At 40.1% G+C, this 13,589-nt stretch overlaps 1 protein-coding gene across 1 annotated transcript; it reads left to right on the top strand.

The window, feature by feature from the left end:
• Positions 1 to 287: 287 nt before the first annotated feature.
• Positions 288 to 13,589, top strand: gucy1b1 (guanylate cyclase 1 soluble subunit beta 1). Its single transcript, XM_030093678.1, has 13 exons — positions 288 to 374; positions 712 to 785; positions 2,640 to 2,740; positions 2,853 to 2,971; positions 4,149 to 4,346; positions 5,312 to 5,542; positions 5,721 to 5,837; positions 6,875 to 7,008; positions 7,914 to 8,111; positions 9,384 to 9,621; positions 10,411 to 10,551; positions 11,978 to 12,132; positions 12,283 to 13,589. Exons 1-13 carry the CDS (start codon positions 372 to 374, stop codon positions 12,431 to 12,433), a joined length of 1,860 nt encoding a protein of 619 aa, XP_029949538.1. The 5' UTR covers positions 288 to 371; the 3' UTR covers positions 12,434 to 13,589.

Below are 13,589 nucleotides of genomic sequence, written 5' to 3'. Positions count from 1 at the left end.
GTTTACCCACTTGGATGTACAATTGATTGGCTGGAGAAGTGATTGACAATTACTTGAATATACAAAAACGATTTCTCTCCAATAAGACTATTAAAATTCATGCGTGAAACAGGCTGTGCAGAAACTTTATGTGCGGAGCCTCCAGGTTGGTCAGCATCACTTGGAACGGCAGCAGCTTCGTTCCTATTGGACACGGATGTGTTACGTAAGACGCTTCGCGGCTTCCCATTGGCCAGCTCGACTGTCAATCACAACCTGACGGACTGGGAGGGATGGACACAGAGACGCTGAGCATCTGTACCAAACGATGAAGGTTTTTCTCACATTTAACGGATTTTATTGAAAAATAATATAAAGAATCCCGAGCCGCCATGGTACGTATACGCTTTTCTGGATTTATCTTTGGCTTAAATGTCAGTGCGCGAGCCTGATTCTAGCGCGACGCGGTGTATGTGACATTTCCTGCTGGCTGACTACTCTAAACAGCGCATTTCCTATGATTTCCATGATTTTCATACCATTCCCATAATATTCCCCCATCCTGTAATGTTGCATTAACAGGTGGACGGGGTGTGCACGTGTTTTCAGCTCACGTGAAGTCTAAAAACCATGTATTTGTATATAAAAGAAAACATGAGTGCATGAAGGACAATTTTCTCCTTCCATAAAATAATTATGCCAACGATGCTCGTCTGTTCCCTGCATTTACAGTACGGGTTTGTGAATCACGCCTTGGAGCTCCTGGTTTTGAGGAATTATGGCCCGGAAGTGTGGGAAGACATCAAGTGAGTTTGCGATTGTATTTGCTTTTCAAGTTCGTTTTTTTTTTTTAGAGGTGGTTACATTGTGGCCAGTGACCACAGCGCGCAGGGCCTGCTGTGCAGGCACTGTGTGGCCTGGACAGCAGGGACATTTGCTTTTACAGTAATCATTAACCTTCACACAGGCAAAAATAGAAATCTCTGTCATTAATACCATGTCGAACAACGCATCACATTTTTACTCGAAACTGTTGACTTGCCTTATTCATGGGAAAGTGAAAGAACCACTACCTCGCTGAATATAAACACACCAGGATCTGACTTTAGTAAATTCTCACTATTTTGTTTAGCAGAAATGTAGTTCCTAAGTAACTATTGAACTTATTTGATGGATTTAAAGTTAGAATTAAAGCTAAAGTGTTTATTTTAGGGGAAGTTTTTCCTTGTAACTGTTTAATACAATTAATTGTTATTTAAGCTTTTTTTTGGGCCTCTCCATTGTGTTTTTCAATAGTCACTTTATTCAACATTAAATTTGAGATCGGTTTTTACTCCACATGGACTAATTAAGCTACTAAATTTGAAGTTTTGACAGTCAAATAATAACAGGACAGAAACTTTAAATATGATAGTTGATAAGTAGTTTGTTCTTTGATGAACTGGAATCCTCCATGGTTAAAAACTGTATGGTTTCCTCCATTGCTCTTGTTTTTGATCTATATTTACAGAAAAACTGTTGACTGTAAACTGACTAAGGTCTACTCTGCTTTTGCAAATGGATAAAGAAGTAGATAAGATGGATTGCTGGCTGCTAGTGACAGTTCAATTCATTGATGCTTAACCCTGGGCGGGAGACTTTCCCTTTGAAATTGTAGCAAAATCTCTCCCTGAAGAATAAATTAATATAAAATATTGTATGTAACTGTATATAGCCTTGGTTTGTACTGGAATTCTGTAAGGTTTTCTGTTTTTCATGCAGAAGATGGGTTGCACTGCACTTCATAAATTAATTGCAGCAGTCAGGCCGTATGTCTCATCTCTAAAAGAACTTCATTCGTCATCATAATGGTGCATTTCTTTTTGAGTATGTTGACATATCTTTCAAAAACTATGTTTATTTTACATTTGTGCTCTAAACTGCCCACGGCTTGACCCTGCCTAAAAAGAGAGAAAGGGAAGAGACAGCTGCAGCTGCCTTGTGTAAATGTTTTCCAAAGTGGTCATTTTCCATGCTACCACAGAAAAAGTACTGCGGGGCAGGGTTATGTGTTGTGTCTCCAAAAGTAACTGGTTGTTATTACATGCTCAATTTATCAAGTTTGTCCTTTTGCTCTTTTGAGGTTTGCATTAGGCAGAGTAATTTAAAGCAGAATTCCTGTTTTGCAAAACTTTTCAGGCTTGGTATGTTTTTCCAGCTGTACCACAGAACGAAGAAACAGCGGCTGCCGCTCGGGCCTGTAAATCAAGTGTGTTTTCTCAGTTAAACATTCTTAATCAGAATCTCATTAGGTTTTCGTACAATGCGGTAAAACCCGTGCTATCAGATGGATGAGTGTTTATTAAACGGGCTGCAGTCGATTGAAAGCTGATTATTTGTGTATTCTCGCAACCACACAGTCACTTCAAAGTAATGCTGAAACTTTTTCTTATGTGTGTGGAAGACATATCAGGACACTGAGAGGCCACACAGGAGGCCCCAGAGCTGCTGCTGAGCTGTTCATGTAAACACAACTCCGAACATGATTTAAACAACAACAGATAGGCAATTTCAAAAAAGCAAAGCTATTGGTTGCTCGTGCGAGTGTCCTCCGATTACTGTTTACTGCTGCTGTGACATTTTGCTGTGGTCGAAGAGTAACTGCTTCCCTTTGTTTTCAGGAGGGAGGCTCAGCTTGATATTGAGGGTCAGTTCCTTGTTCGAATCATATATGAAGATGGAAAAACATATGATCTAGTTGCGGCTGCAAGTAAAGTTCTCAGTAAGTAACAGCACACTTAGAGGCATATGCAAGATGATACACAAAACTGACGAGTTTCTAAAATAGCCAGCATTTCAAGCTGGGAAATGAAGTGTTTTTTTTTTTATTTCAGAGATCGATGCAGGAGACATCTTACAGATGTTTGGAAAGATGTTTTTTGAGTTTTGCCAGGAATCGGGATATGACACCATCTTACGTGTGTTGGGCTCAAATGTTCGTGAATTCCTGCAGGTAGGACCTTTGCTTTTAAGAGGTAATACTAATTGAACTTGATGAGAAAAGGTTGAATAGATGTTCTATGTTTGCATAATGCCATCTGAGGCTTGGATGGAGTTGATTTATCAAGCTTATCATTTCAACCTTGAGGCTTCATCATGAAAAACCTGAATTACATATGATTGGTTTCGGGGTTGGAAGACAGGAGTGTTGGAAGAGTTATTGAGAACCACCTCATAGTAAGATTTGAGGATTTTTGAAGGTTAAAGCCCAATAGATACTATAGCTAAACAAAAACAATTGGTTTTATGCAGAAAAACTTTCTTCTCAGAATTTTCCATTTGATACTGGACCAAACTGGTTCTGGTTCAAGTGTAACTCACAAATCAGATTTAAATAGAACTTGAAAACAGTCCACCGGCATGCTTCAAGAGAACGCGAGAGACTAGATTTCAGCATATTGTTGGCTACAGTGGGTGAAACAGTGCTTCATACTATGAGCATGCAGCCACATGAAGCCATTTTACTGTCACTTCAGGTCCATCAGTTAGCTGTGGGGGAATTTCACGATTCAATTTGGCTGGTTGATTATGTAAGTTGCATTAGATTTGTATGTTTATGTATAGATGGGAGTGTCTGGAGCCAAGTCCAGCACCGACAGGAGAACACTCTGTTCATTCCATGAACAGATCTGGACCACTTGTGAATTTCTTTCATAGTGAAACTTCACAATGTATCACAAAGTCGATGAAAGCCATGAATCAACTGATGCTGCATTAGTGAAGAACACGTTTGTTTGAACAGCTGGTTCCAGCAGAAGGTCCAACATCTGATTTTCCACAAAACAAACTCCTGAAAAGAAGTCAAAGTAGAGACAAATCTGGGTTTTAGGGAGATGAAGTTTCCTCAGCAGGGTGATTTCTTACAGGTTTGTGTCCAAAAAATGCTTCATTCTTAAATGAAAATGTATTGCTGTTATTTATGGCTGTGGCCAAGGCATCATGTTCAACTCAACAAAGACACACCTGTTGTTTTTCACTGCCTCTGTCACCTCACCTTTTAAATCTCCTTCGTTTCTGTTTGAGGTATAATTATGCAGAAACAATATACAACCTCTGACATGCCAGCCAGCGTTTAATTAGCTTGCTTTCATTTCCTTGTTGCATATTTCATTTTTAATCTGCATTTTCAGAATTTGGATGCCTTGCACGACCACCTGGGCACCATTTATCCGGGAATGAGGGCTCCCTCGTTTCGCTGCACCGATGCAGAGAAAGGAAACAACCTGATTCTGCACTACTATTCAGAGAGAGAAGGCCTGCAAGACATTGTGATCGGCATCATTAAAACCGTCGCCCAGCAGATCCATGGAACTGAGATAGAGATGAAGGTCTGCTTTGTCGTTTCGGCTCTTTTTGCATCCTGATAGTGAAGATGACTGAACAGTGAGAGTTCCTCTTTAATTCAAACCCCCGTTTCCCTGTGATGCTGGAATCTAAGAGCTTGTGTCTCAGGATTTAATTGAAGAGGTTATATCGTCGTTAACAAACAACAGAAACTTTCTAACCACCCTGATGGGAGGGCTGTAGCAGCCGCAGTTGAGCGTGAGTTTTTGGCAAACGTCTGTGAGTCAGAGTGTATTTTTAGATCCAAGTTATAGAGTCTGTTGCTGAGATGTTGAGAGTCTTTCAGGGATTTAAACCTGCTCCTCAATTTTAATTTAACGTTGTATCCATGGACTGCATATTTATTAGTGAGCGGAGGACAGTGCTGTGTCCTTTTTGCCTCTACCTTAATAAGATTTTGAATAAACCTCGAATGGAATGATTAATTAAAGACCTGGTGCCCTAAAGTATTTAATGTTAGTAGCAATTATATGTTAAAGCTAAGCTCAGAAATTAGAATCAATAATCGAAGCATGCTTGGATGGAGTACTCTCCTCATTTCATCGGTGACATTTTCACCCAAACCTTATCATATTGTTCAGACAAAATAGTATTTTTTTCTGCAATTGTGTGTATGAAGAAAGAAGAGAAAATGGCAGACGCTCAAAACGTGACACCCAATTTCTGGAAATATTAGCCGGCGTTGCTGTGGCAACAGGGTGCAGAGACAGCAACTTGACGTCAGCAAGTCATTTGCCCATAAACCCACAGGATAATGCCATTTGTTTTTTTGTTTTTTTTTAATGCTGTCATTGAATAATGATCATGAAAGTCGTAATGCAAAATCAAGACATTTATTTATGTCCATTTGCAGCAATTTTGTGCAAAAGTATAATGACATCCTAATATTGGGTTGTTTTATAGCTCTGTCATCTATTTCACATCCTTTATTCAATTTCACTTGATGCAGATGATCCAACCAAAAAGTGAAGAGTGTGACCACATCAAGTTCCTCATCGAGGAAAAGGACTCGGAGGAGGAGGCGTTCTATGAAGACCTCGATGGTTTTGAGGAAAACGGCACACAGGAGACTCGGATCAGCCCCTACACATTTTGCAAGGCCTTCCCATTTCACCTCATGTTTGACAAGGACCTGATGCTCACGCAGTGTGGAAATGCCATTTACAGAGTCCTGCCACAGGTGTGCCCTCAAATCCAATCACCGTCATTTCTGGACACACAGTCTAATTAAGTCCAGACGCTTTATCAGCCCTGCAGGGCATGCTGTTTTTTTTTTTTCTTCTGGATATTATATTCGTATTCGTTTTTCAATTTAACTGATTTTTTTTCTTCATATATGTCTTTTTCTTATATGCCAGCTTCAACCGGGTATGTGTATCCTCCCTTCAGTTTTTTCTTTGGTCCGTCCTCACATTGACTTCAGCTTTCATGGCATCCTTTCCCACATCAACACCGTCTTTGTTCTGCGAAGCAAGGTAGATATTATATTTAACTCTCCTCTTCTGTCCTTGTCACAAGTCCATTGCTTGAATTGATGTTCATGTAGATTTGCAGCACATTTAAATTGGTACAATCATTGTAGTTGACAGAATGCCTTTACGGTGTTGTACTGTATATTATGATGGGTGAGCTTGGTGATATTTTTAGAAGCTGTCTAAAATTGAGTTCAGTGTGGGGTTTTTTTTTAGACAGAATGAAGAGAGAGTACACGACTGTTATGCAATGAGTGGAGCACAATAGCCGAAGGGTCCAATGTCAAGGGGGCTCTTAAGCTTTTTTTGAAACAATAGCCAAATTCAGTGAGATATCGAATGATAACTTTCAAGGTAAATGTTCACCCAAAATAGAACATTTCTGGTAACTGGATTGCATATCAGGGCTAAAAAAGTATAAGACCTTAAAGATAAATCTTGCTCTTCGTTTTATGAGCACTGAAAAGCTTGTTTGTTAATTCCGCCCATCTATCTTCTTTACTGCTTCATCCTGTTCAGAGCTGTGGATTTCCCGGGGCCAATTAAGGCAAAGGCACGGTGCATCCTGGGCAGGTCGCCAATCAGTTTATCTTAAAAAAAATAACATTTGTACATTAGTAACTATCACCATAGACCTGCCGAGTTTGTGCGGCAGCTTTCCTTCCTGCCACACGTGCGAATTGAACCCAGATCTCCACAACCAAGTTCAAGACAACCCAATGAACTGCCATAGGGGAGAGTCAAACAATCCTGAGAAAACTAAATGGAACTGATTAAGAAGATACTTTTATACTTTGCTTTATCACATTGTATATCAGCTTGCTTTGTGGTAAAAATAGATTGTATATAGTGAAGAGACTGATTCTCTCATGAAATCTAAAATAAGTCTGTCCTACAAGGAGGTGATACATTCACCAATCCAAAGGAAAAAAAAAATCAGGTTTAAAAATAAAAGTGAGCTGAACTGGTGCCCAGTTTTGAGGCAGATTTAGAGAAGAACATGCGATGAAATATTCATCAGTGTGATGTAATCCTGACAGGAGGGCCTGCTGAATGTGGAGACGGTGGAGAATGAGGACGAGCTGACGGGGGTGGAGATCAGCTGTCTGAGATTGAAAGGACAGATGATTTACTTGCCAGAGGCAGAGAACATCCTTTTTCTTTGCTCACCCAGGTAGGCCCACAGTGTAGTCTGTCCTGAAAGAAGCGCTGAATGAGTATGTACACCACAGCTCCGACGCGCCTTAAATCCACTGAATTAGAAAACATGCATTTCTGGAAAAAAATGAAAGCTAAAAAAAACAACAAATCTGAAATTCTCTACATATATGAAGGTTCATAGAGATGGATGCAATCACTGCTACACAAAATAGTACTGCATTGAGGAAATTCATTTTTAAAAATGGTTTGAAAATGCTGTAAAAACCTGAATTCTACATTTTCCATATCCACCGTCTTCTGTTAGATCCTGTCTATTCACATAAAAGACTCGGATAAACCTGTGAGCCAGTACTTACTGTTCACATCCGTGGCCCTTATGTAACCAATTACGCATTTTAGTGAAATACTGGATTCAGGCAGGGTTCAGGAGATCTCGTCCTCTGAGTCTCAAGGCACTTAACAGATGACAAGATCAGTGTTTTCACAAAATGTTGCTGCCTGAAAGGAAGTGAGCGATAGGGGTTAGAGTTAGAAACACATTCATTGATCTGACGACAGAGAACCTGTGGAGCCCGGCGGCTGACCTCTTCTCACAAGAGGCACATTTAGCAGGAGACAGTCGGCTCTGGCCCAACGGGAGGAAGGTGATCTCATCGCTCCCCGCTCATCGTTTATACTCACTTTGATTTAGATCCCTACTTAACGTGAGCAAGAGCAACAAGTCGCTTTGTAATTTTCTGTTTTAAGGAAAATGTTATTAATGCGTCGCCTCGAGATGATCCGTCTTGTTTTTCAGAGATCCAGCATGAAACATGCAGTCACAGTACCGTACACCACAACAATAAAAGAAAAGATGTGATCATATATGAAAAGAGTATGAGCAAAATGTTGAGAGACTGTTCTCTGCTGTGTGATCAGTGTCATGAATCTGGACGATCTCACGCGGAGAGGGCTGTACCTGAGTGACATCCCACTTCATGACGCCACGCGTGACCTGGTGCTGCTGGGTGAGCAGTTCCGCGAGGAGTACAAGCTGACCCAGGAGCTGGAGATCTTGACGGATCGCCTCCAGCACACGCTGCGGGCCTTAGAGGACGAGAAGAAGAAGACGGACAGGTTGGACTAATTGTGTTAATTTTTTAGCCTAAACTCAGGGAAAATGCTGGCATTGATTTTTAGTGGATGACAAAAGTATTGATATAGCTCATCAAGGGTAAACTTATTTAATATGCTTTATTAAACCAGGCGTCTTTGTCCCAGTGCAGGGAGGATATGCATCCCTCATCATTCGCCTGCTCAAAATAATAGCTTACTCATTTACTCTGTAATTTGCAAAGTTTTACAAGCTTCTCTCCCTGAGTCTTTGTAAACAACTTTTGAAATCATGTATAATTACTTGCCACAGCCATCTGTAATGTCAGCTTTAAACTAATTATGATAAATGTACAGTTATAATGCTGTGATTCTAATTCTGTCTTCCTTTGTCCAAAAGATAATTTTAAGGAAAAGGCAAAAAAAAAAAATCCTTTCAAGAGACACAGAGGATGCAGTAGAATACAGACATCATCCAACCGGTTACACTGACATGGCAGCATGTTCTGCCTGGGCTCCGTCTCTGTTGACTGACCTGATATATGCCTAAGTTTGTCTTCGGCTGTTGTTGTGGTGTGGACACTCGGGCTTGACTCACGGTTTCAGAAACGGACCCTTCATTGTAATCTGGCACAGCAGCGGGGCGACAGCTGGAGATGAGCAACAGGGGTGGAGCGCGGTCTTTATTAAGACCGCTGTGGCTGTCCTGTGTCTTCTGGTAGGAGGACTTCTCCTCTCCCTGTATTATTATTCGAACCGTTCTCTGGTCTTAAAGCGCCTCGGGCCACAAACATTGATTAGAATTCATGGCTCCTCTCTAAATATTTAAGGGAACTGCTGCTGCACTGCTGAGAGTGTTTATGAGACTATAGTTTTTTTCACAATAGCAACATATTTTCATGCTCGTTTGGCTTCTTTACATGCACTGAAAAAAAGGACTTTCCTATATGTAAAAACATTTAAATCTGTATACTTGTTGAAGATGTAAACACACTCTATTTGCATATGGTGAGACTCAGGGGTTGTTGGCCATATGTAGCATGTATTTTGGTTTTACGGTGCATCATGGAAGGTGTTTGGTATTTTGCTCGTACCAGGCAGCCATAATCTGACCTGTTACCATAGAAACACCACCCTCCGCTCTGAGAGCAGTTTGCATAGCAAGATGACCAAAAAGGTGGTGGGTGAGCAAATAAATCTCCGGGACAGACCAGCGTCTGCCAGCCCCGGCCTGAGAGAGCCGCCGCTTTGCTCCGGCTCAGAGCGCGAGTCATTTGTTTCCCCTCTCCTCCTCAGGCTGCTCTATTCCGTCCTGCCGCCATCTGTTGCCAATGAGCTGCGGCACAAACGGCCAGTCCCGGCGAAGCGCTACGACAACGTGACCATTCTCTTCAGCGGCATCGTGGGATTCAACGCTTTCTGCAGCAAGCACGCCTCGGCCGAGGGCGCCATCAAGATAGTCAACCTGCTCAACGATGTTTATACGCGCTTCGACATCTTGACGGACTCGCGGAAGAACCCTTATGTATACAAGGTTGGAAGCAGGAACATTTCAATTCCTGTATACCACTCAACAGAGGAAAAACCTCTCTAAAAAACTCTCTAAAAAAATAATAATGATGAGATTGGAGAAAAAAACAAAACCACTTGTGATTTGGAGTGCTTCTAACTTCCATCCTCTTCCTGTTCTAGTTGAGAGGCACCACTCTTTTGAAACTGGAATAAAGTTACACAATTAAGCAAATGCAACTTAGAAGAGAGTATTTCTATCAGTTGGCTTGAGTTTTTTCCCCCCTGGGGGGTTTTGCTAACTTCTAAACAAAGTGCAGTTTTACAGAGAGACTCCAGTATTTTATAGGCCTTGTGCAGCAGATTTACACTCCGGGCTTTCAGATAAGAATGCACTTTAAGAAGTCAAACAGACCTTGGCACTTCCAGGGGATCGGCCTCAGGCACTGGGTCACCAAAAGAAGTAATATTTACTCTATGAGCTGAATGGCTAGGTGGTCCCGGGGCTTTGGCTGGACTCAGAGAGGCCCTGAATGTCTTAAAGCTGATGTAAGTGTTTAACTGTTTATCTGTGGGTGTTTCAGTTTATTTCTGGCTCTATCGTATATTTAAAAAAAAGAAAAAAAAAACTCCCTCTGTTATTTGGTTTGAACGGATAATCCTTCATGAAGCAAAAGTGAAGCAAAAGCAATGGTGAGGTTAGGAATTCACATGCACAAATAACGTGTGTGTGTGTGTGTGTGTGTGTGTGTGTGTGTGTGTGTGTGTGTGTGTGTGTGTGTGTGTGTGTGTGTGTGTGTGTGTGTCTTTAAAGGTGGAGACTGTTGGCGATAAGTACATGACAGTGAGCGGGCTGCCGGAGCCGTGCACTCACCACGCCAAGTCGATCTGCCACCTCGCTCTCGACATGCTGGAGATCGCCGGGCAAGTGAAGGTGGATGACGAACCTGTGCAGGTGTGGTATAAATCTGTGGTAAAGAAAAAGTGAAATTGTTCAAATCCAGAAGAAAATTACGTGCATCCATATTGTGAAATGAAGTTTGAAGGCTTTACTGTGGACAACAGTGCAAGAAATGGTCAGTGAGAAATTCAATTGGTGAAAGAAAAAAGGTTTTTTCTTTTTGGAAAAAAAAAAACCTTAAAAGAAAAAGCGATAATAGTCAGACCGAATAGTGTAATAAAAGAGTACTGTAGTTGCATATTGTTCAATATATTCTAGTTCCTATCATAAGAATTTGATGCATTTTGGACAGTATTTTTTGAAATAACATTGTTTGTGTGTTTTGTGTCCCTGTTGGACAGTGTCTGGTTGATTTGTCTGTGTTTGCCTCTTGGCATGAATTTCTGCCTGTGTCTCATATTTATTAATTTAACAGCTTTTGTTGAAATCCATCTGTTCTTTTTTCACAATTAATTTAGACTTTTTCAAATTCTGGCATTCAATTCCGTTTTCATTCATTCATTCATTTATTTTTTCTATTTATCATCAATTACATCAAGCTGTCTCATAGTATCTTACATTTAAAATCTAATTTTATTATTAAAACGTGTTTGGTTTTCTTTTGAGTGCAGTTATTTACAATTGTATTGAAGCAGTTGCACTAAATATACGCTGAGGAGTCTAATTCCAAATGTTTTCTAAAGTACAGACACAATTATGTATCAGTGAATTAGAACGGGAATGTTTTCCGGCTGAAGTAATGAGCATCGAAAAGTTGGATGAAAAAACTGAAATCCTTTGTTTGACTGGCTCTCCAGGATTGTTATTGTGTCATTGACTTCGGAAAATCGCGTCTGGTTAACAAAAGCGTGTTTATTTCATGACATGGCACCAGCTGAAGAGGAGTCGGGCTTTGCCGCAGACACAGGCTCATATCATCTCATGATCCCGGAGACGAAAATAGATTCTCATTTGTCTGAGACACTCACGGCATGTTCATGTTCTGAAAACAACAAGGCCTGAAGTGCCTACGAGTTGGAGTGTAAATATTAGTCTCAAGATTGCAGAAGACTACTTTTAGAACTGTTTATTGCAAAACCCTGAGAAAAATCATTTGTGTTTATGAAAACACTCCTGGCAGCCCGTCTCGTATCCACCCACCCACTGTTGCACCTTTTCAGTCCAAAGAATCAAGAATTTGTGTCAACAGACTAATAGAAACATATTTGTCCGTGTGAAGAGCACAAATTGTTCATCAAATCTTTTATTTTATGTTCAAACGGGATTATTTGAAGTTTTGTCTTTGGCTTTAACTGTCTGGTTTTTTTTTATTTCATCAGTGTAATGTCATGGACTAATATCAGGTTTAATCAGTGGCCATTATGGCAAATATTGAAATGTTTGTTAAACTGTTTCTTTTACGTTTTCCTTATATTTTTAGATTACCATTGGGATTCACACAGGAGAAGTGGTGACTGGGGTCATCGGCCAAAGGATGCCCAGATACTGCCTTTTTGGAAATACAGTCAACCTCACAAGCCGTACCGAGACAACTGGAGAAAAGGGAAAAATAAATGTCTCTGAATATACTTACCGGTGAGAAACAGCCACTCTTTATTTATTTATTTTTTTGTTTCATGGAAAAAAATACATCATTTCAATACAAACCGAGACCCTCGGGTAGGTCTGTGCTGGAGCTGCCAGTGAGAACAGTGACGACATGTGTGATTTGTGACCGTGCTGCAGGTGTTTGCAGTCTGCCGAGAACGCCGACCCTCAGTTTCAGCTGGAGTATCGGGGCCCCATCACCATGAAAGGAAAGAAGGACCCGATGAAGGTGTGGTTTCTCTCCAGGACGCCCACCGACGGCACGGAGGCCGCCGCAGCTAAAGCTTGAAGGATAATCGCTGAAACGCCCTCGCTTTGCTTCTGTGGAGGGATATTTGAAGGCAGAGCCCAGATGAATCAAACGAAATGACTATCCAGAGACGTAGAGATATTTTTTAGTATGATGGAACGTTGCTTCAGCGTGTATGTGAAACATTAGTATGACCCTCCCTCCTTTTCAGTTTGCCCTTATCCTCACTAGATTTAATATTTGTGCAGTATTCATGGATAGTCTAGTGAAATAGTATGTGGTACCTTAAAGTTTGATACATTTTGTTTAGAAAAAGTCGCTTATTATATAGAACAGGACATCTCTTTCAAAAAATTTGATATACAAAGCATTTTCCATCTATTGTGAAACTTTTATTCAAATATACAAAGAATATATATGTCTCAGCTTAGCCAAAAATAAAACATTTAAATATATATATGTACGGTTTATTTACAATGCATTAATACACGCTTTTAGCTGTGATAATTTTCCATCTTTGAGTGAAAATGTAACTTTAGGAACAGAATATTGTATAATGTTGTGGATCGCTGTGACATTTAGATCCATTTCATTACTGTTCTACTTTCCTACCACTTTAAATATGAGGAATATTTAGTTTTACACTGAACTTTAGACACTGGCACTGTTAAAAGAGAAAATGAGAATCTAGATTTTAGAGCTAGTGTATTTAACTATATTTATTTCACTGCGTCCAACAGTTATAAAAGATAGTGTATTATGACTACATTTCTATGCTGCGTTGCACATATAGATTTGCTATTTATGAACCATTTCGAAACATCACAAATTAATACATCTGAGCCAATCAGTGAAACTTCTGTAGTTAAGCATCTTCTATTAACTCATTGAAATATCCCCATGGTTAAACATGTCTCCTCCATTCTGCTTTATTTCATGTACTTATTACGCCTCTGTAATCACTGCACAGTCACCATTAGTGTGTAAACAAGATTTTTAGTTATACTACACAGTGTTGTGATATTCAATGTTTTTTTTCACATTACTTTGTATTTATTCTTTTATCCTGAAAATAAACCTCTGTTGATTGAAATATATTGATTTTTTTCCAAAAAGACCACATTGAACTCTTTTATGGATCAAACTTCTGTATGTGCCTCCATGATATTTATCAGTAAAATAAATCTTAATCTAT

This window comes from Salarias fasciatus, chromosome 6 (genome assembly GCF_902148845.1).
Source record: "Salarias fasciatus chromosome 6, fSalaFa1.1, whole genome shotgun sequence".
Taxonomy (NCBI): Eukaryota; Metazoa; Chordata; class Actinopteri; order Blenniiformes; family Blenniidae; genus Salarias; species Salarias fasciatus.
Note: the sequence above shows the minus strand (reverse complement) of the source record. Positions and strands in the feature narration are given on the sequence as shown.

Coding starts and splice junctions, on each gene's coding strand:
- gucy1b1 (XM_030093678.1), top strand. Junction 786..2,639: donor GAAGTGTGGGAAGACATCAA/GTGAGTTTGCGA, acceptor CTTTGTTTTCAG/GAGGGAGGCTCAGCTTGATA. Junction 7,009..7,913: donor CTTTTTCTTTGCTCACCCAG/GTAGGCCCACAG, acceptor CTGTGTGATCAG/TGTCATGAATCTGGACGATC.